The sequence below is a fragment of the Stenella coeruleoalba genome (assembly GCF_951394435.1).
Source record: "Stenella coeruleoalba genome assembly, chromosome: 2".
Lineage (NCBI taxonomy): Eukaryota > Metazoa > Chordata > Mammalia > Artiodactyla > Delphinidae > Stenella > Stenella coeruleoalba.
This window is the reverse complement of record NC_137147.1, coordinates 10,508,879-10,534,566: the sequence shown is the minus strand read 5'-3', so window position 1 is coordinate 10,534,566 and position 25,688 is coordinate 10,508,879. Positions and strand designations below refer to the sequence as shown.

General features: G+C 39.3%; 1 protein-coding gene across 5 annotated transcripts in view; it reads left to right on the top strand.

The window, feature by feature from the left end:
- UNC79 (unc-79 homolog, NALCN channel complex subunit) overlaps nucleotides 1-25,688 on the top strand; it is a 279,675-nt gene that overhangs the window by 184,865 nt on the left and 69,122 nt on the right. For all 5 annotated transcript variants that reach the window (XM_079914612.1, XM_079914610.1, XM_079914611.1 and 2 more), the window contains 8 exons: nucleotides 848-1,049; nucleotides 1,848-2,027; nucleotides 3,485-3,550; nucleotides 11,571-11,857; nucleotides 14,455-14,637; nucleotides 15,215-15,377; nucleotides 17,840-17,989; nucleotides 18,572-19,789. In XM_079914612.1, the coding sequence (XP_079770738.1) occupies nucleotides 848-1,049; nucleotides 1,848-2,027; nucleotides 3,485-3,550; nucleotides 11,571-11,857; nucleotides 14,455-14,637; nucleotides 15,215-15,377; nucleotides 17,840-17,989; nucleotides 18,572-19,789 (2,449 nt within the window). The remainder of the gene's footprint in view (nucleotides 1-847; nucleotides 1,050-1,847; nucleotides 2,028-3,484; nucleotides 3,551-11,570; nucleotides 11,858-14,454; nucleotides 14,638-15,214; nucleotides 15,378-17,839; nucleotides 17,990-18,571; nucleotides 19,790-25,688) is intronic.

Genomic DNA, 25,688 nt, shown 5'->3' with positions numbered 1-25,688 from the left:
TGTATGTGTGTGTGTACACAAGGTCTCCCAAACCAGTGTGAGAGCTTCTGTTGTAAAAAAGACTAAGAAGAAAGGGCAAACTATGCAGAATCTGAAAAATTGTAGAGCTCTGCTGCTTGTGGACCCATACCTCCCCATGTAAAAATTCCCAGTTGTCTTCTGGATAGTCCTTCTGTGTTGGTCTTAATAAGAGAAGGTAGTTGTATGTCTAACCCCCACTCAGGGCTTGGAACATAGGAGGCACTCATTAGATGAGAGTTGAATGAATTAATAGCATAATTGGATGAATTAGTTTTAAAATTTTATTCAGTTAAAAAAAGGGAAATGGTAGACTCACATACTAGAGAAATAGATGCTCAGTCCATTCCAACTTGGATTTCTTAAGATTCTATGTTCCACTCACATTCCAAGAAGACAAGATGACTTTCCTTTCTTTTAGAATCATGGAATTTAGCATTGAAAGGGAATTTAAAGACCATATTCTTGTGTATTCTAAAATGTAGTTTTGGAAGTACGCTTCTCTTAATAGAAACTACAGACATTAAAGAAAGAAACACTGGTCTGAGGGTATTTGGATTAAGTGGTTATTATTCGATGCATCAGAAGAATCAATAATATACATTTAGCTCAGATTTCTGAGTCAAAATTCAAGAGATGTTCAACAATTAGGAGAAGCTCCTCTTCTGCGTTTTTTTTTTTTCCCTACCAAAAATGCAATCAAAGAAGATTTCAGTTGAATTATTCTTCATTGTAAGCATGGATTGAGGAGGCTGCCTTGTTTCACTGACTTTTCTTGGTGTATTTACATCTGACTTGCCTTTTTTTTTTTTTTTAACCTTTTCCCCAGGGTCTGTGTCTTTGTCTTGACTTCCAGTTTGATACTGTGGTTAAAGATCGACCCACAATATTGAGCAAGCTTTTACTCTTGCATTTTCTTAAGCAAGATATTCCTGCTTTGAGTTGGGAGTTCTTTGTCAACAGATTTGAAACGCTTTCTTTGGAAGCTCAGCTACATTTGGATTGTAACAAAGAATTTCCTTTTCCTACAAGTAAGCAAAACAAAGAACTTGCTTTAAACAGTCACAGTTCCTATTCTGGTGCTTGCTGGATAAACAGAAGATACTCCGCATGTAGTTTAATTTCCCATTATGGAGGATACCTTGACTTCATGTACTCAGTTCATCAAATGTTTATTAAATATCTACTGTGGTAATCTGCAGGTTAACTATTTTCTGGCATTCCGACATCAAATTTTTTCTCATTTAGGCACTTCCCTGGCGGTCCAGTGGTTAAGACTCCACACTTCCAATGCAGGGGGCATGGGTTCAATCCCCGGTCGGGGAACTAAGATTCCACATGCCATGTCGCGCGGCCAAAAAAAAAAAATGAAAAAAAAAAATCTCATTTATTTGAGGACCGATGAGAACTATTTGTGACTCTGTGTTCCTTAAATATTATTCAACCATCATGTTTGTAATGTCCGTGAGCAATTTTGTGAGATATATTTGCACTTTGTAAATTTACTCTTCCATGCTTAGTAATCAGTTACCTGGAGCTCTAAAGAGATGGAGGAAAGACTTTGGTCACTCAACTATTTATCCCGTGATAACAAAATTAGATACTTTAATCTTATGGTCTAAACAGAAAAATGATAAATGATAGTCAAAATAGGTAATAGCCATGATTTTTTAATATAAGGCTTCTCATAGAGGGAGATAGATGAATGAGAAATGTATCCATGGAAGATGACTTTTAATATTGAAAATATACACAGATGGATTGTTTCAAACTACTTGTATAACATAGCGAGTTAAGGAAAATGATCACCTCTAATTCCTTTTGCAAAGCTATCACTGCTGTGAGGACCAATGTCGCTAATCTCAGTGATGCAGCATTGTGGAAGATCAAGAGGGCTCGTTTTGCAAGGAACCGCCAGAAGAGTGTGCGTTCCCTCAGAGACAGCGTGAAAGGGCCCGCGGAGTCCAAGAGGGCGCTCTCCCTCCCTGAGACCCTAACCTCCAAAATCCGTTGAGTATCTTCTTCCATCCTTCCCTTAAATCTGTTTGATGTCTTTCTGAGGCTGACATGTCTTGTTGAATGTTCACAGATAGTAGTGTATTTAGCAAACTGAGCTCCTTCAGCTGCATTGGCCTTCATATTCCCTAGAGGATCCCCTCAGATGTTTCAATGCCCTGGGTGGCTTTTCCCAGTTGCTGGTGAAACAAATCCCCGATCCAGCAGCAGATTGTTTTGAAATGTAGAAGGCAGTTAAGTCCGTTGATGCATGGCATGAGACGCAGGAGAAGCGTTTGCTCCTAAGTCCTAGAATATGAAAGTTTCCACTACCACCATTATAACCTAAGAGCTTCCTGGATGAGACTTTGTCAAGACCCATGGCAACTAAGAGGGTAGAGTGGAACTTTGGAATGCATTTTCTTTTCATGAATGACAAAGCCAGCCAACAAGCTCCTAGAAAACCAATAATAATGGTGTTTTCAAAAAAGAAAAAACAGGCTGATAAGTTGAATTTCTGCCCAACTTCACCAGATAATTTATAAATAAAAACAAACATCATTGCCAACTAAAAAAAGACCATATATACTTGTTTTCTAAAGGTCTTTTTTTATATTGCAGTTTTAAAGAAAACAAAAAATTACCAAATGACTAGATGAACTGTAATGATTAGCAATGGCTCATGAATGACAAATAATTAAAAATTCATAACTAGATCATCATATTAGTGAATAAGTACATTAAATATAATACTAACTTGTAACATTTATTAAATGATTTAATTTTTAAATAATGTCATGTAGTTAATAAAATAACACCATAAAACATATTTTCTTATCCTGTCAGAAGCTGAAATGTTTGTTTTTTCATTGACATTTCTTAGAAGTCAGCTATATGTAACATAACCATTTTTAATCATAAATATGATTTTATTTTTTTTATTGCATTTCTCTCTATTTTATGACAAGCTACGGAAATGTGGTATTTTGAACTTTGGAAGAGTCAATGAAAGCTCTTTAAGCAATCAATGACCCAGCTTTTCAGGGAGCAAAGATAATAACAGATGGCCATTTAAGAATAACCTTTAGCATTGCTAGGCCCAGTGAAACTGCATCAGATTCTAGAAACCAGTAGCTAGATTCAATAAATTACAATTTCTATATGAATTTCCCAGCTCTTTTATAACCTAACTAATCAGTTTGGGATATAAAGTTTATTTATTGTTATTTCTTGTTAATTGATTCACATGACAATTTTGAAGAATAAGAATTGAAGTAACATTAAAGGATGTTCTTTAGATTCAAAGAAAGCCACAGAACTTCTGTGACGTAAACATCTTGTATGTGATGTTAATTACAAATATGAAAACTAAACTTGCTCCTGCTATCCAGTGCAGTTAGCACTGAGTATGTTTTCTAGGCTCAAGTTGTTTTTAATGCTTATTTAAATAGAGTTGTTGTTGATTTTTAAGCTGTGAGGTTGACCAGGCATGAGCAGTCTGCTCCAGCTCTCGGTGGGACACCCGAACAGATGCCAGGTGGGTACTTCTGACGTTGAAGGGCCGTGTGCAAGTGTCTATCACAGGTGGACGAGGTAAAGAATACGATGTCTCTAACTGGACCAGAGTGATGTATTTAGGATTTGAAAGCTCGAAGGGTTTTACCCCTTCGAGATGCTCAAGTGTTTGAGCCCCTGACATGGCAATTCTTTCCATCTTAAAATTGGCAGATGACTTTTGATCCTGTTAACTTATGGTCCAGTAAGAAGCATCATGTTACCTGAGTATGCACTTTTCCCCCGAGAGCCAGTATGACTAGAACTATACCTAGTACTTATATTTGTATGTGTTTTTACACATAGAAATATTATGTTCATATATATCTGCTCTAGGAAAAACATTTCATTTACATTTTAAAAGGTTATACATTTGAACCACCATCATTCACTCATCCCCTTAGCCATTTCCGATTCTTTGCAACTCTTACATGCATTTCTGTCTCTCGAGAAAGGAGGATTTCCATTGTTTAGAGGACCATGGGATCATATTCTGCTTGGTAGAGTGTAACTGTCCTTTGACGTTCTTGATAGATTAACTTATCATGAAGTATCTTAAGGGTTGAAGGGACGCTGGCGAGCCTGTTACAGACTGAATGTTATCTACACACATGATGCCATACTTGCTGGGAAAATTGTGGAGGTTCTGAATACCTGCTTATTTGTCCAAAACAAACCTGGTAACTACCACCTATGTATCATGCTATACAACGTTTGGCTTTTCATCTAAGAGTAGTTTTAAAATAAACTTTTCAGAATGGTACCGATACTCTCAGAAGGAGAGTATTTCAAGTAAGGAGACTTTCAAGAATGTGTTGTAAAAACGATGGTAGAAAGAGAAGCAGTTAGGCGTGGGAGACGAGGGGAAGAGGGAGAGCCCTAAATACTGTGAATGCACACGGCAGATGTTGGCCTAAGTGCATTTTTGCTTTTAAAATTGATGAGAAAAGGGGAGCACACACTTGGCAGAGTCCCTCTACCTTGTTTTGAGCATCACTCGGGCCTCAATTGTGCTGGGATTTAAAAAAAAAAAGAATAAAAATAAGAATTTCTGATCCTGAGCTTCATTTAAAATGTGAAAATTTCCATTTTCCCTTCAGTTAGGTCTTTTTGAGATTGGTCTCATGCAATTTCATAAGTTACCTTTATCTTACCCTGTCTTTTCTTTTTGTCTTAAGGCTTAGTTGAAAAGCTAGTCTTTGATTATTATTATCCATTTTAACAATCCAACCGTAGGAGTCCTCTCACATCTCTTTGGAAAAACATGTACATATGTTTCTTGAAGAAAAGCCCTTAGGCGTCTAATTGTCCCATCAAAAGTGATCAGATGGAAAAGGGGCAGATAACAGTATTGTTTAAATTAAATATAAAGCTAATGCTTCTGCAAAGATAATTACATGACACCACCATAAGCAAAACTTGCTTAGATTTGGAAACAGGTGGCTCAGCTTATAAGGCAATTTCAAAGTAGCTTTTCATTTTTGCATTATTATTTACTGAACACTGAGTGTTTTAACTTGGAAGCAAAGACACGCCAGGATAATCACAAGATTGTACAGAGTGGTTTAAGATAGTAATTAAATGGAAACCGAAGACCTTGCTATTTAACGAACATGCTTTTGTTTGGTACAAGTAATGAGCTCCTCTGTGCAACACCTCTTATTGATCAGGCCTGAAATAAAGCAGGTGTCCTTTAATTATGCAGCAAGACTTAATTTTAGTTGCTCTTTAGGCTGAACTTTTGGACACTGGATTTACAGTTTATGGCTCTCTGATCTTAGCATTTACATATTGCCCACAGCAAATTTTGCAGCAGAAATGCACTTATATGGAGGGTAAACTCTGCAAGGCTACTGAAGAGTTGCATTCCTCTGTGACTTTTTTTTTTTTTTTGTGGTACGCGGGCCTCTCACTGTTGTGGCCTCTGCCGTTGTGGAGCACAGGCTCCGGACACGCAGGCTCAGTGGCCATGGCTCACAGGCCTAGCCGCTCCACGGCACGTGGGATCTTCCCGGACCGGGGCGCGAACCCGTGTCCCCTGCATCGGCAGGCGGACTCTCAACCACTACGCCACCAGGGAAGCCCCCTCTGTGACTTTTATGAGTCATATCAAAGGCCTTTGTGCATATAAGTAAAATTCATAGACTGTCATAGCTGAAACGTTAGAGATATGTTAACATTCTCATTTTCCAGAAGAGGAAACTGAGGTTCCCAGAAAGGAACAAGTTTCACAAGCTTGTTGGTGACAGATCTGGGTCTCAAGCCCAGATGTCTTGATCTCTCTTGCAAGGCATGTGTGGTAATGCTAGCAGGAGCTCAGCACCTTCATTTAATCCCAATTGATGAAATATACAATTTTACCTGCTAGTCTGAATTTGGTATAATTATAATTAGATATAAGCTGTTTTTTCACTGATGCTGTGAGAACCAGGAATTCTTTGCTTTTGGTGATTCAGAACACCTGTTGAATATTAATTGAATATAATGCAGCAGTTATGGTAGGTTACCATTGGACCGTACTGGAAAATTGGTATCAACCCCATGTGATCATGGGAAACTTAGTTATATCTTCTTCCTCATCCCCTGGGATGAATAATTAAACAATAGTAGGTATATAATGTTAATAACGACAATAGCACTTTATATATGTATAGTACCTTTTTATAAAGAGTGTTTTTAATGCAAATCATCTAATTTCGATTTCACAACAACTCTGCATATACATAAAGTATTATTTTTTTTCCACTTTACATACAGACAGGAAAACTGAGGTCCTGGGGGACTAAGTAACTCTGCTTATATAATTTGCTCATGATCACATATAACTAGTTAGTTAGATAGAGACTGATACTTGAGTCCAGGAGACTTTATTTGCTTTCTTTCCACTACAGCTTCTTCTCAATAAATTGGTCTTAGGGTGTCCCTGCCTTGGGGTACGTGAGGACACCAGTCTTATCAGGGAGCTGACTTGGGCACTCAAGCTCCAGTGTGACTTAAGCCCATGAGTGTCCAGACCAAAGGACCTTTCCTGACCAGGACTTATAGATTGGTCTAGAGCTATCCTAATCCCTAAAGGGACATATATACTTTCAATTCTACTCCAGCCTGCAGAGAAATCTTGAGATCTCTTGGTCTGAATTTGTGTCAACAAGAGAAGGTACCCAGTACTGGGTAGCACTGGTAAAACTCTCTTGTATTTCCCGCCTCCCTCAATGTCCAGCCTAGAATTCCAAATTACTTCTCTTTGGGCTCTCGCTTTCCTTCTAGAGGTGGCTTACATTTCATGTCTTCACTAACTTGCAAAATGCCTGTTGATCATTAAGAGCCAATAAATCAAAGAATTCAATTGTTTTTATAGGAATGACCTTGATTGAAATGATAGTTTCGGAAAACGACAGTTTCTATTGACCAAACACTTATTGGGCACCTGCTGTACTAGAAAATATGAAGAATGTGAAGATACATCAGAAATTCTTGTACTCTCAACTTGCTTATAGTCAAGTAAGGGAGATAAAGTATGAACAGAGGTGAACTCTCATCTCATGTGAAAGTGATAGTACTATAGGATCGTTCACGTCAAATGCAGTGGGAGGAGAGCTGGAGGGAACAAGGAAGGTTTTGTGGACAGGTGACTCAGCCAGGCCTAGACAGGTGGATAGGAGGTAAATGCATGGTGATAGGATGTGGGATAGGAGAGGCAAAGGCAGGGATGGGGAGCACATGAAGCTATGCAGCTAGTAACCGGCCCCAGCTTTACGGCCCTCCTGTGGCTCTGTGCATAAGAACAGAACTGCTGTGAACGAAGCCTTAAGTTGTTTTAATGAGCCACGGAGACCAGTGAGGCAGTGTAGTTAGAACTACCAACATAACGCAGACTCATTTATAGTGCTTGATCGTTGGTTTCTCTGGACCAAATGCAGAGTAAACTCATAGAAACTTCCTTCCACTACCTAATTGTCACTTGTCGGCTTGACAGAGGGGTCAGTGAGTCGACTTACAAAGAGGAATGTTCCCTATTTCCCTACCCACTTCCTTGCTGTTTGGGGACTTCATCAGGTTTTTGCCCATGTAGAAAAGATATGAAATATTTATTTGAATTCAATGCACTTTAAACATATACGAATTATGAGCATCTACTATATATCAAACACTGTCCCGTATTCTGTGAGGGATGTAAAATTGGATAAGACATAGCACTTGCCTTCAAGGAGTCTTTGTTCTTACAGGGGAAATACAGCAAATGGATAAAAAAAAAAAGTTCTGCCTCGCATAATAGTTATTTGCCACATGAGAGTTGGGAAATGCTAAAGGAAATTTTCCTGCACTCTTTCCCACCCATCTTCCCTCCTTTCTTGTTTTTGGAGATGTATAGATTTAGGGACCCCAGTTGCTGAGAGGAGGGTGGGCATGTTAATAAGAATGGCTTCTGGGGACCAGATCCATAGGATAAAGTTGGGGGTGCGGGTGGAGGACCACCGTGCAAGGTGAAGAGAGCATCACGAGCAAAGACACCAAGGTGGGAAAAGGCTGGCTCCGTTCTGAGATCCAGGAGTAGCCCCGTGAGTAAGACTGTGGAGCATTTAGGGTGGAGCAATAGGAGATAAGTCTGGAAAAGCAGATCCTGGTCCTGCCTGGTTTCACATCTTCTGAATAAATAAAACTGTATTATACCGTGGCGTTTCAATCAGCTGTGCCACTCTCTGGACAGGTTATGATGGACCCGGTCCATGTTAAAGTGAGGGTAGGAGTAGCTCTGCCCCCATGATAATAAAGATTTTTACATTTTTCTTTACAAAAATGATAAAATCAAATCCCTTAACCTGTTAAATCTCTGTAGTTAAAACAGATATAGGAATTTCACAGACTAGAATTCAAAAGGAAGTGTTTTAATTGTCACATTTAGAGAAAATATTATAGGCATTTAGTTTTAAACTGGAAATTTTATATCTTTTATAGATAACTAAAATAGTAATATTGTCTTTATCCATAAAGAAAATTTCAGCTTTCCTAGGCTCATTTTTCTTAGGGATTTGATTAAGGTAACTTTTCCTGATGAAGAGTGGTGTCAGTCACATGCTTACACTATTTTTAAAGAAAGACAATGTACAAAGCATAGACTTGCAAAGCCCACACTTGGAGGGGTAAATTATTGGAATGAAAAGAGATTTCTTTCACTTTATGCAAAAAGTTCCATTAACTAGTTCTTTTTTCAGTACATTTAATGGTTTGTGAAAGATCACTCATTACTGGCTATTCAGGGAAAGCAAAGAGCAGCAAACTTAAAGCTAACCACTGCAGATGGATGAAGATGAATCCAAAATGAGGATGGGGCCTTTGTGAAATGATACTTAGTCATTAGGAAAATATGATTTGATGGGAAAAACTAAGGTTACACACTTTTTTTTTTTTTTTTTTTTCCTGGTACGTGGGCCTCTCACTGTTGTGGCCTCTCCCGTTGCCGAGCACAGGCTCCGGACGCGCAGGCCCAGCAGCCGTGGCTCACGGGCCCAGCCGCTCCGCAGCACGTGGGATCTTCCCGGACCGGGGCACGAACCCGCGTCCCCTGCATCGGCAGGCGGACTCTCAAGGGTTACACACTTTTAAAATGAATGTCTACTTGCAATGGGGCGAAGAGATTTGAAATATTTAAACTTGAAGCCTGATAGTTTATTTTCTAGGCTTGAACTAGATAGGAGGAAATAGGGAGCCGGTGTCCTAGCTGGGCCTTGTCTGGATCTCCCTTTCTTCTGTTTGAGTCCCCTAGACTCTCAGGGCTAAAAAACAAAGTTGCATCTCCTTCTCAATTCCTCCTCAGTTCCATTTTTAACTTTGGAGTCAAGCCAGTCTAGACTTGGAGGTGGCTGAGCAGGGCTGAGTGATACATGCTCTCCTAAACCTTGCCCCCCAGAGCTAAAACGAATTGAGGAATGAAGCTATATCATCGTAACAGCCATTGTTTGCTGCTACAATAACACTGAACCCTGCAGGTAACCTAGATTCTCACACTTGTCACATTCTTGGCCCAAGCTTGCCCAGAGCAATACCCTCCTGCTAGTTGTAAAGTAATACTCTGATGGAAAAAAAAAAAATCAAGACTAAATATTTTTCAATGCTGAAAAGATAGTTCTTTAAACTTTTAAAATAAGGATTTGGTCTGATCTTCTATTTCAGACATTTAATTTAATTATACAGTAATGCTTTACATTTATGACCTTTCGTGAAATAGGGTGTTCCACATGAATTGATTTTTTTTCCTGATGGGTCATGCATGCCTAATAAATAATGATAATAGTAACAATTTATTGACCACTCTCTGCATGTGAAACAGTGTAATAAACAAATCCTTAGGTTTTATTTGAATAATTTTTGGTTAAAACTTCTCTAAAGTACATTGCATACATTTATTCCTTCATGAACAGACTCTATGAGACCGAAAAATGATGTTAATGTCCGAGAGTCATATTGAAGTTTGTTAGGTGATTTCCCCTATACTAGAGGTTCTTAGACTTAGTTGATTCTGCTGCCTCTTCACTCATTATCAAGTATCCCATCTCAGTGTATCACTTTTGAAAAGATCAACATTCTTCTGATCATCTTGGGAAAACTAGACAACCAAGCATGTAACCTTACGTGCAGTTCTAAACTAGTAAATTTGGAATTTGACATTACCTTCATGCCACTACTTCAGAGAAAGTGTTTAGGCTTGAGACAGCTAATTTCTGTGGTCTCCAGGAAACGTTTCTTCTATCTTGCTTCTCTTGGCTGGTCCTAGAAGACTGAGATTTTTGCCAAATTAGTTGAGGCGTTAAAGGAAATAAGTTACTACCTAGCTCTTGGTTGTATCCTGCATGCCATAATTAAAATGGATAGAATCAAAGTTTGGTTTGTAATGATTTGTAACCAAAGCTTGTCATTATTTAGAACGTTTCCTCTCAGGATGAGAGATGAGAATGCTGGTGTGTGGGTCTAACCCACCAGGCAAAAACTTTGTTTCTAATTTAGAAATTCTCATGTGGCTTGTCAAAGGAAGGACAAGAATGCATATAGGGTATTTTGAATAAGGCCCAAAACATAAACATAAATATGGAAGAGCAAATCTCACTCTTCCTTCCCTCAAAGTCCTAAACTAAACCAGATCAGAAAAGGCAGAAAACAAGGGGAGACAGGGTTTAATTTCTGACTTTGAGAAATAACAGAGAAAGTCAATGTCAGGGACCTACTCAGATATAATTATTTGTTAGGTTAAGAGTAAGTCAAGGGCTAAGGTTTTTTTTCTTTCCATGTGAACTTTCAGCTCACCTTCATGTGGTGTTTTTCTCTGTTTTTAAAAGTTCATGCTTCTTTCTTTCTGTCTGTGCCCTCCCACCCCTTATATGTTTCTCATTGCATACAGCAGGGCTTATAATTTGCTACTTCTAATTTTGACTATATCATTCAAAGAGTACACACTGCTAATATCTTAGGATTTGGAGAAGAAAACTTTTCTTTTTGCATCAGCTGATATTTGAACGTAACTGAATTGAGATTATAATTTAGACAAAATAACTCAATGGATGTTTTAGTCGCTCAGTAGATTTTAGGAAAATGATTTTTGTGGTTATTCTTACACGCTTACTTTACAAAGCTGGAAGGGAAACTTCTCTTTATTAGTGAGGATAAAACTTTGCCAAGATATTCAAAAATTTGCTAAATGCAAAGTTTGTGTAGGTATTTGTCTTGCTGTTTGAAGATAACTTTGCTTTATAGTGTCTCCTTTTTTTTTTGCATTCCCTTATTCTTCCCAAATTACTTGGTCGTTGTAATTTCCACCCTGGGACCAGTGCTTTGCTCAGTAGGCCATATTGTGCCTTTAAGTTTGTCTAGAGCAAACCTTTCAATATTTAGAGGCTTTATCGATATAAAGAATGAAATAAGGTGCTATGGTGCTTCATTGATCAGTGAGTTTTTAGTGTAAACTTACCTGTGGGGGAACCACCCACCGATGGCCTTTCTTGTACCGACAGGCCAACAATCCCCTGAGAATGACAACACCATCAAGGACCTGCTCCCTGAAGATGCTGGGATCGACCACCAGACAGTGCACCAGCTGATTACCGTGCTCATGAAGTTCATGGCCAAGGATGAGAGCAGCGCTGAGTCAGACATCAGCAGCGCCAAGGCCTTCAACACGGTCAAGCGGCACCTGTATGTCTTACTTGGCTACGACCAGCAGGAAGGTTGCTTCATGATTGCACCTCAAAAAATGCGCCTGTCAACTTGTTTTAATGCGTTTATTGCAGGAATTGCCCAAGTAAGTGTAAGCTTTCAGGAGTCATGCCGTTAGGCTTTTAGTACAAACAAGTCATTAAATTCCATTTAGCTGACATTGGTTAAGTGTAAAGTTTTGCACAAGTTACTTTATTAGGCAGGGGTACGTGGAGGACGTCAACCGCCTGATATCATAAAGGGAGTTGGGGATTTTGGGGGGTAAAACGTACAGAAAACTTAGCATTTTAATCTTTTTTTTTTAACATCTTTATTGGAGTATAATTGCTTTACAATGGTGTGTTGGTTTCTGCTTTATAACAAAGTGAATCAGCTATACATATACATATGTTCCCATATCTCTTCCCTCTTGCATCTCCCTCCCTCCCACCCTCCCTATCCACCCCTCTAGGTGGTCACAAAGCACTGAGCTGATCTCCCTGTGCTATGCGGCTGCTTCCCACTAGCTATCTATTTTACATTTGGTAGTATATATAAGTCCATGCCACTCTCTCACTTTGTCCCAGCTTACCCTTCCCCCTCCCCGTGTCCTCAAGTCCATTCTCTGGTAGGTCTGCATCTTTATTCCCGTCCTGCCCCTAGGTTCTTCATAACCTTTTTTTTTTTTCGATTCCATATATATGTGTTAACATATGGTATTTGTCTTTCTCTTTCTGACTTACTTCACTCTGTATGACAGACTCTAGGTCCATCCACCTCACTACAGATAACTCAATTTCGTTTCTTTTTATGGCTGAGTAATATTCCATTGTCATTTTAATCATTTTTAAGAGTACAGTTCAGCGGCAGTAAGTATATTCACATTGTTAGGTAACCATCACCACTGTCCATCTCTAGAACTTTTTCATCATCCTAAACTGAAACTCTACCCATTAAACAATAAAGAAGTGTGGAAGTTTTGTTTGTAGGTTTTTTTTTAAAAAATCGTTTTCCTTTCTTGGCTGCAAGTGGAGAGTTGAGTTAATCACCCAACTTACTTCATGCCGCCTTATCATCATTGGCTTTTTTCATGTTTCTCTGCTACTTCTAACTGCTGTATTATACATCATGGTATACATATTCCATGATTTAACTATCCACTCCCCCAGTGATGGATACTTATATTGCTCCCAACTCCTCACCACCCTATACAGATCAGCAACGAACATTCTGTACGTGCACCTTATTCACCAGTGTAAGAATTCCTTTGGGATATGGGTCCAGGAGCAGACGTAACGGATCATTGGGTATATATATGCCTAATTTGACCAATGTTACAAATCTCACTGTCCGAAATGGCTGTCCCAATCTGCGAAGGGTGTAGAACTTGGGGCTAGACAGAAATGGATACGAATTTCAGCTCTGCCACTGTTATTAACTGTTAAGCATCCTTGCTTCTTTGCTCAGTGGTAATAGATTTTTGGGGGAAAGATTAGAGACAACATATTGCAAACGCCTTAATCAGTGCCTATCTCATGGTAGGGAACCATCACCATCAGTGATGGTAGCTGTTATTATTTAGCTTAAATAGATCGTTAATATAATGAACACAGAGAAGCAAAGGGGGAGCAATATGTATGTCTCTTGCTGGTGTTGATAACTACATGAATCTCCACTAATACTCAGCTGTCTATGATGGAGAGAGAATACATCATTTCAGATACCAAACTTTACCTCCCTTCCTCCCTCACTTCTCTCTTTCTATATTCACATTATGCATATTTATTTTAGATATATAAGAAAAAAATTAAAATGCAAATCTCCAGGAAACCCATGACAAATATAACTTACTAACATTTTGGTGTATGTCACTGGCTCCAGATTTACATACATTCATATATACATGCATACATACATATGTGTGTATATGTGTATGTGCACATATTTTTTTATAATAATGGGATCATTTATACATACTGATATATATATGTGCCCGATGTGTGTATGAATATGTATATATATACATATATGTATCTTTCAAACCTAAAATTTATTATGAAGTTCATATCACGTAAATAAATTTGTACCATGTTCCATTTAATGGCTACACAGTATTCTGTTGTCATATAAACAATCTTTTATTTAATTCCATATTGTTGAATATGGAGGTTGTTTTCAATTTGTGGTGGCTATAATGCTGGATATCTTTATGCATACATCTGGGAATGCCTGTCGGATTATTTCCTTAGGATATATTTAATTGCTGTATTAGAGGCTATGTGCTTTTTCCTACTTCTGAATACATGTTTCTAAATTGCTCTCCTGAAACATTGAGAAATACTCTTGCTAGTGGTGTCTGAGAATGCCCATTTCCCTACATAATTACCAATACTATGTGTTTTCATTGATTCTAGTTTAATTCTAGTTAATAGTTTAATAGGACATTTCAAAAGATAAAATTTATTTTCAACAGATAATTAAGTAGATAAATTAAATAGGTAAGTAGATTAAAACTATTTAAGTTACAAGTTATTAAATTTCTTGTGAGCTAGGATTTTTCCCCCTCTATATGTACTGGCCGTTACTATTACTATTTTGTGAGATACCTGTAAAATATTTCTCCCGTGTTTTGATGGTTCAAAGTTTTCCTTATAAATGCTCTTTATAGTTTTCCTTCAGTTATTACGTTTTTTCCTATTTCAGGTTATGGACTATAACATTAATTTGGGAAAACACCTTCTCCCCTTGGTGGTTCAGGTGCTCAAATACTGCTCTTGTCCTCAACTACGGCATTATTTCCAACAGCCACCTCGTTGTTCTCTCTGGTCTCTAAAACCTCACATCCGGCAGATGTGGTTGAAGGCCTTGCTTGTCATCCTTTACAAGGTGAGTTGCTGTAGTCACTCATTTTTTGGGTGGAATGATTCTCTTAGCGAGAACATTTAAGAGATCTCTGTAGGATAGTAATTTGACCTTCAGAGGAAGATGCATGATACACAATTAGTGTCAAGAAGTAAAGAGCCATTGGAATGAAAATAGAAATGTAGACCATGCCAGTGTATACTCCAAAATGCTTAAAGCAAAATCTGATGAATATTGATCAATAATCTCTCTTTATGCTCAGAACCTCATATCTTATCTATATATTAATTATTATGTCAGAAAACAAGAAAACTATTTAAAATTGTATTCATACACCAAATGTTTATGCCAGGTAATTTTCTTGAAAGGAATTATAACTACAAAGTGGCATGCATTGCCATCCATGATTTGGTGCAAGACGAAGGGAATACAGTCCCTTGTCAAAATAAGGCCATGATAAGAATTTATGTTTCTGCTTTTCTATATTTTTCTTTTTATTATACCCAGAAGAGACTGCGAGGAATATCTAGCAAGATCAAGTGGAAAAATTTACCCTTCAAAATAACCATTTATATTTTTCTCCCTCCATTTCATTGAGCAGTATCCATACCGAGACTGTGATATCAGCAAGGTCCTGCTGCATCTGATTCACATAACAGTCAATACACTCAATGCACAATATCATAGCTGCAAGCCCCATGGCGCGGCAGGACCTTTGTACAGTGACAACAGTAACATAAGCAGATACAGCGAAAAAGAAAAAGGTACTTTACATATCTCAATTCTGTCTCAAACTTAGCTTGCATACGTAATACATTTCTGGACAATGTTTTTCTTAGATGATAGAGGAGCCCCCCCAGCTATCATTCTGGAGTCAAAAAATGACCTACTGCTTCATTAATTTTCCAACTTTCCCATGAATGTTGCTGCTTTCATTATTTAAAATGAACACTCAAGAGAAATAATTGATATGCTTCTAAAGCCCCCTTCATAAGAAATCGTGTTTTGTAAAAAAAAATTGTCTGCTGTTTAGTTAAGGAGGCTTTGTAAACCTTTTCCTATATGTTGGAAACATCTTGCTTTGGACTGTGAAGTAGATCTTGGTTGGCACTCAGTGGAGCCATAATCTTGTCCATCTCTAGTTTGCTCCTGACCTTGTGCTCATAGATTTGAATGGAGCCTAAATATGCTGAAGTGTTTTTTCCTCGCCTCCTTATTCAATAAGAATTAACTTAAGGCAACTGAAATGAAACATTTTTGCTGCATAGGTTTAAATTATTTCCAGTATCAACGCTCTTTATATTGATAGCTTTTCGGCAAAGGAGGCAGTAGAATGAAACTTTAGATAAACTTCCAGCCTGGATGTTTTCAGGTGAGAGCTGAAGAGCCAAGGTGTGTGTCTTTAGTGCATGTCGCAGGGTGACTAGACTCGTAAAAGGTGACATCATCAATCCAGTCCTGGGAGAAAGCCAAGTGCCCCGTGGCCCTTTGTGGTGTTAGTAGATTCCTTTTTGGTGGGACTGCTCTGGAAATGTCTGGATAGGAGGGATTGGAGCCAGTGTTCCACTGTTCATTTATTGCCAAAAGGTCCAAGAGCCTAGGTTGGCCAGAGATAGAGCTGTCAGAACTAAGTTCATTAAGTTCTGGTACCATTCAGATCCTTCCTGAAGAATATCTTAGGTCCTAGTTTCTGGGAAATTAGACAGATTCAGTTGAACTATAGATGTCGTCAATGTGGGCTCAGTGTTTGGGCCAATCCCAGATGAACCTTTCTGGATGGGAGGAGCCATCTTGAAGTCTTTCCATCTCTCTCATTCAGTACATTTTGAGAATCATTTCCAAGTTATGTAAGGGAAGTTACACAATGATTTCTTCGAAAAACTGTATTTTTCAAAGGAGAGTATTTTTAAAAAGGAAATAAATTAAACAGATCATTGTGTTGATAGGCTTCCTCATCATCGCAGAAGTTCACTGGGAGTTTTGTATCCATTTTGATCATTAACGCTTATTTTTTTATTTGACCAAAAAGATTATTATGATTACTTTGTCTAACATCTACTGCTTCAAATTTCATTAACTTATAGAATCTTGTGTTTTAAGACAGGATTGGTCCTTAAAACTTGACCCTATGCTGGTACTCCCCTTATACTCAAGAAGTCTTAAATAATCATAATCACACCTGAGGCTCATTTTGTCAGATAGGTAGATATAAATATAGGCCAAATACTATGATTTCAGTGATGTTCAACTTGAAGAGCAGGCTAATTCCATTTACTGTGGTATTAAATGCATTTTTGTAGCCTTTTCTCTTGCTGCTTTGTACATGGCTTTGGCTTTTCTAAAGGATGCAAGAAGAAAATTTATTAAGTGGACTTCATGGGTTGCAAAATAGCAACCTTTTCCTCATTACTGTGTTTTTGGGTTTCTCTTTGATTTAAAAGTAGCCAAATGTGGATAGAAGAGAACATAGAAACAAGCTTGATAGGACTCTAAGTGACCAGTTTGTTTATGAGGCCTCAGGACCATAAGAGTCAAAGATTCTTTCTGGGATTCATAATAGCTACCTGTGGCAAACTCTTACTTTAATATGGGGAAATGTTATTTTCTGTTTTCTCTTTCCTTTGTTTATCAGTCCATAATCATTTGTGGAGCTTTGGAGACGACCGGTGGCTTTTCTAAGCTTTCTCTGTGTGTTGTGTGTTTCATTGCCAAATGTAGAGTACAGTATTTTGCATTCACAAAGTTTAAGGTGCATGTACTGTTAGGCTGTGTCTACGCCAGTTCTCAAATTCCAGGAAGGCATATGTTTTTGGAAGGGGCAAGATCCACTCATTTTGTTAATTTTCTTTTGCCAAATCAGCCTGAAAATTCACCCAAAGCAGGCACATTTAAGGAGTGTCCCAGGTTCCTGACGTGTATTGGTTATCTGGTTTTAAGTACATTGGAAAAGTTTTCCCATGAGGGTCCTATTGGGATATCGAGATGCCTGTCTTGAAAATGCTGCCCACTGCGACATGAAGTATGAGGGGCAAACTTGTAACAGTTGCTCTGTTCAACGCATGAATAATTTGACACCTGAATGAAATGCCAAGCCAGGCTAGACTTGGGCTGGTTTAGAACCACCCCAGGCTGTGTTCCGTAATGCTTTCAATGAAATGCTTGTGTAGATACAGCCTAAGAGAGAATAACCTCTTAAGTGTAATTTTGACTTTCTCTCCCCAATTAGAAGAAGATAGTGTTTTTGATGAATCTGATATTCATGATACACCTACTGGACCCTGCAATAAAGAGTCTCAAACTTTTTTTGCAAGATTGAAAAGGATAGGCGGCAGCAAAATGGTGAAATATCAGCCGGTTGAGATGAATGTTCAGAGAAGTATGAATTTTTTCCTCTTAGTAGTTTTATGCAGAAATGTTGTACTCTACCATTTTTTGGGGGTGAAATCTCAATTTTATTATGTTACTACACATCTTTAATGCCGTTGATTTGATATGTGTGTATGCACAACCAGTATATATATATATGCACTTATATATATACGTGAACTGACAGATACATCATTAACGTCATGATCGTCTTAGAGGGCCATTGCTTGATTTGATTTGTTGCCAAATGTTTGCTTCTCTTCCACACAATTTGAATAAAGTTTCCTAGATCCGCCTCAGCCAAAAGCGATCCCCTCTCCTGTGCACGAATGAACAGAGCTGAGGAATTATCCCGAAGCCTGGTTTCAGAAATAAGATCTTAAACTGCCTTTTGGGGTTCTCTCATTCCAAAGTTTTCTGGGTTTTGAAATTAGAATGAACCTTATGAAAATGTGGCCGGGAAGTCAGTTTTACCTTCCGGTAGAGCTGGGATTATGATTATGGCTGATGCCAATTGTATGCCCAAGTTTGAGGGGAAGAGAAAGGTGAAATCGCCAAGTAAAATAGTACTAGCTTTTTCTGTTTTAATCAGGTGAAATAGAACTGGCCGAATATAGAGAAACGGGTGCATTACAAGACAACATTCTACACTGTGTGAGAGAAGAAAGCATTCAGAAAAAAAAGCTGCGCTCTTTAAAACAAAAGTCTCTTGACATAGGGAATGCAGACTCCCTCTTGTTCACACTAGATGAGCACCGTAGGAAGTCCTGCATAGACCGGTGTGACATAGACAAGCCTCCAGCCCAAGCTGCTTATTTCATGCAAAGACAGCATGACCATGGACGGTCTAGACAGAACTCTGCTACGAGGTCTGACAATGCCGAAATCCCCGAGAACCCAGCTCTGGAAGGTTTTCAAGAAGCTCGGAGGCCTGTAATACCAGAAGTTAGGTTAGACTGCATGGAGACATTTGAGGTGAAAGTGGATTCCCCACTAAAGCCTGCTCCCAAAGAGGATTTAGATCTGATAGACTTGTCCTCAGATTCAACATCTGGGCCTGAAAAACACTCTACGCTCTCAACATCGGACAGCGACTCCCTTGTGTTTGAACCTCTTCCCCCTCTCCGAATAGTAGAGAGTGATGAAGAGGAGACCATGGACCAAGGGGACGATGGTACCTCTGGTAAGGATGCTGCTTCCTCTCCCTCTATCCGCAACCGCCCCTCTGTCCTCAGCCTCAGTACGACGCCCCTCGTGCGAGTAAGCGTGGAAGACTGTTCCAAAGACTTTTCTCCTAAGGACTCAGGAAATAACCAGTCGGCGGGTGACAGGGACCCCCCTCTCATAGCTCTGGAAGACACCACGGACTCCGAAGAATTATCAAAGCCTGAGGAGCTGCAAGGGTTTTCCTGTGGCAGCCCGCTCACGCTTAAGCAAAAACGAGACCTCTTTCAGAAGACGCTTGCTCTCCCTGAGATGTCACTGGACGATAACCCTGAGCCCAGCACTGAGGAAGCGAAGCCCGGTGGGCTGATGCCAAGTTCAGGGGCAAAAACTGTCCTCCTCAAAGTCCCTGAAGATTCGGAGAATCCAATGGAAAGTGAGAAGCCAGACGCCAGTGCTGAATCAGACGCAGAACAGAACCCTGAAAGGAAGGCAGAAGAGGAGGGAGCTGAGGAATCTGAATTTAAGATTCAGATTGTCCCCAGGCAGAGGAAACAGAGGAAGATTGCGGTCAGTGCCATCCAGAGAGAGTACCTTGACATTTCCTTCAACATTCTAGACAAATTGGGAGATCAGAAAGTTCCAGGTGAGCGCGTCTCTCTTCTTTCTCCCAGCCTTACGTTCAAGTTTCTGCATTTTACTTGTTAGGGTCTTGGCACTGATACGCATCAAACTCTCAATTTTAAAATGTCAAGGAATGACATTATAATTGCTTCATTATCACTCTGAACCCTTCCTGCTTACTGGAGTGTGTTGGATTCAGATGTGGTTCTATTGGCTCCATAAATGTTTCTGTATTGGTTGTTTCTAAACTCTGCACTCAATTCTTGATCATCCTTGACAACAAGAGGCAATGACTAATTCATATCAAGACATTCCAAGTATCATTTTCGTTTTCCTCAAACAGCAAAAGTCATTAATTGAACTCTTATTGCTTTCTTTTTTTTCCTGCTATACTTTAGTGAATTGTGATACAGCTAATATATCATGAAGGGCTAAAATAAAGCAGAGAGTGCTTGGAATGATTAAGAATTGACTGTATAGTCATTTAGGGTCTATACTGGTTACATATTCTAAGCAAGTATCAGCAGTCTGGCAGACATTGTGTGTCCTCAGGAACCGAAAAGAGCCCAGTTACAACCTAGACTCTAATCCGTGGTCACCAGTTGATGGTGAAGTTGTTATAGTACGAGCACTTCCTGCCTCAAATGCTGTTTCTTGTGTTTCCTTGGAGGCACTGTTTCCAAGAAAGATTAACTTGAAAAAGTGACAAGCTGGTAGTCCACCTCATCCTAGAACACAGTTCTCTTCTCTGTTATCATAATACTGATCAGAATGTTGCGTCATTTCTCAGCCCATATTTAAAAAAAAAAAAAAAAAAAAGAATGTGAATCTCTAGAAAAAATGAGATTGGCCAGGATGATTATTTTAGTAGATCCGTGGACTACAGAACATTGAGCACTGGCAGAAATCTTGGGGACCTCTAGTATAATCCCTCATTTCCTATAAGAGGACACTGACACTCGGAGGAGGGGACGTGCCCTGCCCCAGGTCACACAGCACTTCTCCCCCACTCCATAACAAAAGCAACTCCTCAGAGAACAGGCTCAGCCCTTTTATTTGCCCCGGGCATTTCCTGAGCTTTCCAATTGTTCTCTACTTCATAGGACAGAGCTGTGTACCTTCAAGGGGCTCTGTAAAAACTTGTCAAATGAACATTAATGTATTTGGAAAAGGCCATGCTCCAGCCAGGCAGGGGGAAGAAAAAGATTCTCATAATAACAAGAAAGTGTAAGAAGGTTTCTACGGAAACTGGGACACCCTTTTATTATTTGGAGCCAAGAAAATTGTTGCATATAGATGGAGCAAAGCACTGACCTAGAAACTACAGAGGTCTATAGGTGGGTATATAAGAAACCATATAAGGTCTGTAGGGTGGGTATATAAGAAACTATATGAGGTCAGTAGGTTGTATATATAGGTTGTATATAGGTTGTGGTATGTATGTTTGTGTGTGTGTGTTGCCTTCTTTATTCATCCTTATGTCAGGTTGTTCCCCAGGCTACCAGGGAGGAGATTGGTATTATATTAATATATTTGTTACCAGAGCAAGAAGGAAAGTATCTGACAATTAAGATGATATGTATTTAAAATTTTTATAATATAGGTTATACTGTCATAATCATTTTATATCTGCGTAGTGTCCCACCTGCCACAGACATGCAGAGCTACCCTTCCTTGCTGGGTGTTGGAAGGAGGGCCATGTGCTCAGAGTAAGACTCAGGCTTCCCCAGACCTTCTTGCCTCTATCAGTCATAGTCAGGGGAGGCCTGGACTCACAGCCTTGCCATTGCTAATTGCCTCGAGTCTGCCAAGTCTAATGGCATTGTGTACTTTCCTTCTGTTCATGTCAGTCCCTGCAAGAAGCTCCAGATCACCCTTCATCTCTCTCACTCTGATTTCCATAAGGCCTTGCACATCTCCTGTCCAGATCCTTTCTCCCACCTTATCGCAATTCCTGAAACTTTTCCTCCATCAGAAATTCATGGTCCTTCATGTCCTCTGTTTCCTTTCCCTTCTTAGTCTAATGGAAACCCAGCTGTTCCCTGAGGAAGCGTGTCCTTGGACTAGGGCCGGGGTGTAGGCATCTTCCTTGCTCATCATTTCCCCCTTCAGACCATTCCCACCTTGTCTTTAAAAACACCCAGCGCTGAATCTCTCATTACTTACCCTGACTTTCTCATTTACTGACAATTTTAATTCCTGGCTCTTTTTACTCTTTCCTAAACTATTCCTGTCTTAATTCTTGTTGATGTCAGTATTAATACACATAGTACAGTGTCTTAGTACAGTGTTTTCTGACACTCTGGCTTCTCAGTTCCTCGAATTCGTCTTCCCCAGAGACTTTTTTTTTTCATCTTCCACCCTCACTCAGTTACTTATTCCTATGGTCATATCACAGAACTTGTTATTATCAATAACTGCAGCCTGTCCATGGTGTCAGTCCAATGTCTCCCATTCTCTGATTACCATTTCCTCTCTCTCTGGACAGCACTGTATTGATCCTATTGCCTCTCACTGTTCCTCCCCTTCTTCATGTCTTCCCTTCTCAAGTCAATCATTACAATCCCTTCTTGCCTATATCATTCCTGACCTCTGCTTTTTCAGACTTGCTTGGCTAAACACAGCCCTCATCAAATCTGCCTTTCCATCTACCAACACCTGTACCTATCAGATGAGTGTGGCTGGAGAAAAAAACGCGTAACAATATTGACTGGTCTTATTTTAAATTCATGACCATGAACCTCAACTGGGTCCTTAAAGCTACCTGGCATCACACCGTATTTCCCTGGTCCATTCACGTTTCCATTCTCCTGATTATTTCATAGCTACTTTTCTTTCCAGACTTTCAGTATCTCTTCCTATTTGACATAATCTGAAGAGATTTCCACATCCTCCTACCCCTTCCTCTGCCTCCCTTCCATCAACTGCACCCATACACCTGGCCTTCCTAGCTGGGGCTGCAAGTGAACTGTGTTTTGGTCTGAAGTCAGCCTTTCCACATGTGGACATGATTCCATCTCTCTTACTTACTCAAGGATGTACGCCCAGAAATCTCCCCTCTTGCTCCTCCCTTAGTTTTCTCTAAGGTATCTTTGACTTGAATATACAAACATCATCTTATTTCTCTCTTTTTAAAAAAGCTCTTGATCCTAATTCTCCCCATTATTATCCCATTTGCTTCTTCCCTTTTAGCAAAAAACACCCCCGCCTTTTTATTGAAGTATAATTGACATACAATATTATATTAACTTTAGGTGTACAACATAGCAATTCAATGTTTATATGCATTACAAAATAATCACCATGATAAGTCTAGTTACCATCTATCACCATTTAAAGCTACTACAGTATTGTTGACTATATTCCCTATTCTGTGTGTTACATCCCCATGACTCATTTTATATAACTGGAAGTTTGTGCCTCTTAATCCTCTTCACCTATTTTGTCCATCCCTCCATCCCTCCTCTGGCAGCCACCAGTTTGTTCTCTGTATCTATGAATCTGTTTCTCTTTTGCTTGTTCACTTGTTTTGTTTTTAAGAATCCACATATAGGGGAAATCATAGAGTATTTGTTTTTCTCTGTCTGGCTTACTTTACTTAGCATAATACCCTCTAGGTTTTAGCAAAACTTTGTAAGGAGTTATCTGTACTATCACTATTCCCAATTTTCTCCCATACTATTCTTTCTAAAAAGTACGAATCATTCCTATGAGGCTTCCAGAGTTTACCCAAACTTCACTTGTCAAGGTCACCAGTGGCCTCCACTGCTAAATCCAATGGTCAGCTCTTAGATATTATCTTCTGACTCAATAGTTCACAGAGCTGATCACCCCCACGTCACTTGGCTTCTGGGATACACATTCTCTTGGTTTTCTGCATATTCAGTGGTCACTCCTTCTCAATCTCTTTTTTCGGTTCCTCCTTAACTCCCTAATGAGGGAGTGCCCCAGGGTCTTTGTCCTTGGTCCTTTTCTCAGGCTTGTCTACACTCAGTGAGTTGGTGATGTCATCTACTCTTGTAGTTTTACATACTGTCTGTATACTGAGACAACTCTGTTAGGTACCTACTGCTGGAATAATGCCATGTAACAAATAAACATACAGATATCAGCAACATATAACAATAAGCATTTATTCAATTCAAGGGCTGTTGGCTATCTGCAGATCAGCTAATCTAGGCTGGACTGGGTGGCCAGCCTCCTCCTGGGACCCATGAAGCCTGGAAGTATTTTTCTTAGGGTGGTGGAAGAGGCACAAGAGAGCAAGCCCCGTTGCACAGGAGCTTGGCAAGCCTTTGGTCATGTTATGCCTGCAAACATTCCACGAGCCAAAGCAAATCACCTGGCTGGAGCCAAAGTCAAGAGGGGAGATACACTCTGCCTCTTTAGTGGGAGGAACTTTTACGTTACATGGCAACGGTCATTGATTCGGAGAGGAGTGAAGAATTGGGGCCTCATCTGCCAAAAACTGCATGGGACATACTCATACTAAACAATTTTCTGTTGTTTATCCCAAATTAAATTTTAACTGGGTGTCCTCTTTTATCTGGCCACCTTAATCTACCTTCAGAATCTACTCCTTCTCACCATCTGCCCTGCTTCCACCCTGGTCTGAGCCATTAACATCTCTCACATAGCCATTAACATCTCTCACATAGCCATTAACATCTCTGCCATAGCCTCCTAACTGGGCTCCTGCCTTTTACCCATATTGCCTTCGTATCTGCCCAACGCAGCAGCCACCGTGATCCTTTAAAACACGAGATTATACCATTACTCCGCTTAAAACCCTCCTTTGGCTCCCATTTCTTTCATAGTAAAAAGTCAAGTCCTTTAAATTCCTAAAATGCTTTATGTAGTCCTGATTCTCATTAGTTCTCTGACTTCATTTTGCTTGGTTCTCTCCACATTTCTCCTCTTCAGCCACAGTGGCCTCCTGCCATTTTTTGAACACTCCTTACATTTTCTTACCTTGGGGCCTTTGCACCGGCTGGTCCCTCAGCCTGAAACTGTCTTCTCCAGATACCTGCCTGGCTCCCTCTCTCATTTCTTTTAATTCTCTGTTCAAACGTCAGGTTCTCCATGAGGCCTGGACCACACCCCACCTTTCCACCCCTACCCGGCATCTTAGAATCACTTTCTCTTCTCTGTTTCTCTTCTATAAAGAATTATTCTTCTAATATATAATAATTTATTTACTTTTATGTATGTTAATTATTGTCTGTCTGTCCCCACTGTTCTCTCAAAGGCAAGAAATTTTCTCTGGTTTGTTCTTTGATTGTATCCCAAGTACCTAGTAGAGTGGTGGCAAATATTTGATGAATGAATGAATCAATAACATGACATTTTCTTCACATCAGTATAAAAAATTGAATAGAAGAATTTTAAGCTAAGTGTATAGCTCTATTCAAATACTTGTTGTCTTAAACTATATACAAATGGAAGGCTTCATAAAATGATTTACGACTGAGCAAAAATTGCCTGGCTTAAAGAATCTTGGTACACTAATGATTATTAATAAGTATCTTACAGTTATGACGTTTCTTTACAATTAAAGCTACCAAGGATTTTAATAAGCGTATCGAGACCCTAAAAGTCTCAATAATCTGTTAAAGAATTCTTGCCTTTAAGCTTTCTTGTTCTACGTTATCGGTGAGATTATTATGCCAGAGTAGCAGCAAATGTAAACCAGAAGCAGATAAGGGTAAGAGAGGTAATTATGCATGTTTTAAACTTGTGGTTTGTGGAGAATACCTAAGAGAAAAGCAATAGCTTAATCACTAAGGAATTTTTAATGGGTAGTTATTTTTATGCTGTATTTGGAGAGTTTGGGAAACATTGTAACAGTTATACTTCTTTTGTTTCGAAGAAAGTATTTATCTGGCAAATGTATCTATTCAGAAAGACCTCTGAGAACCAAA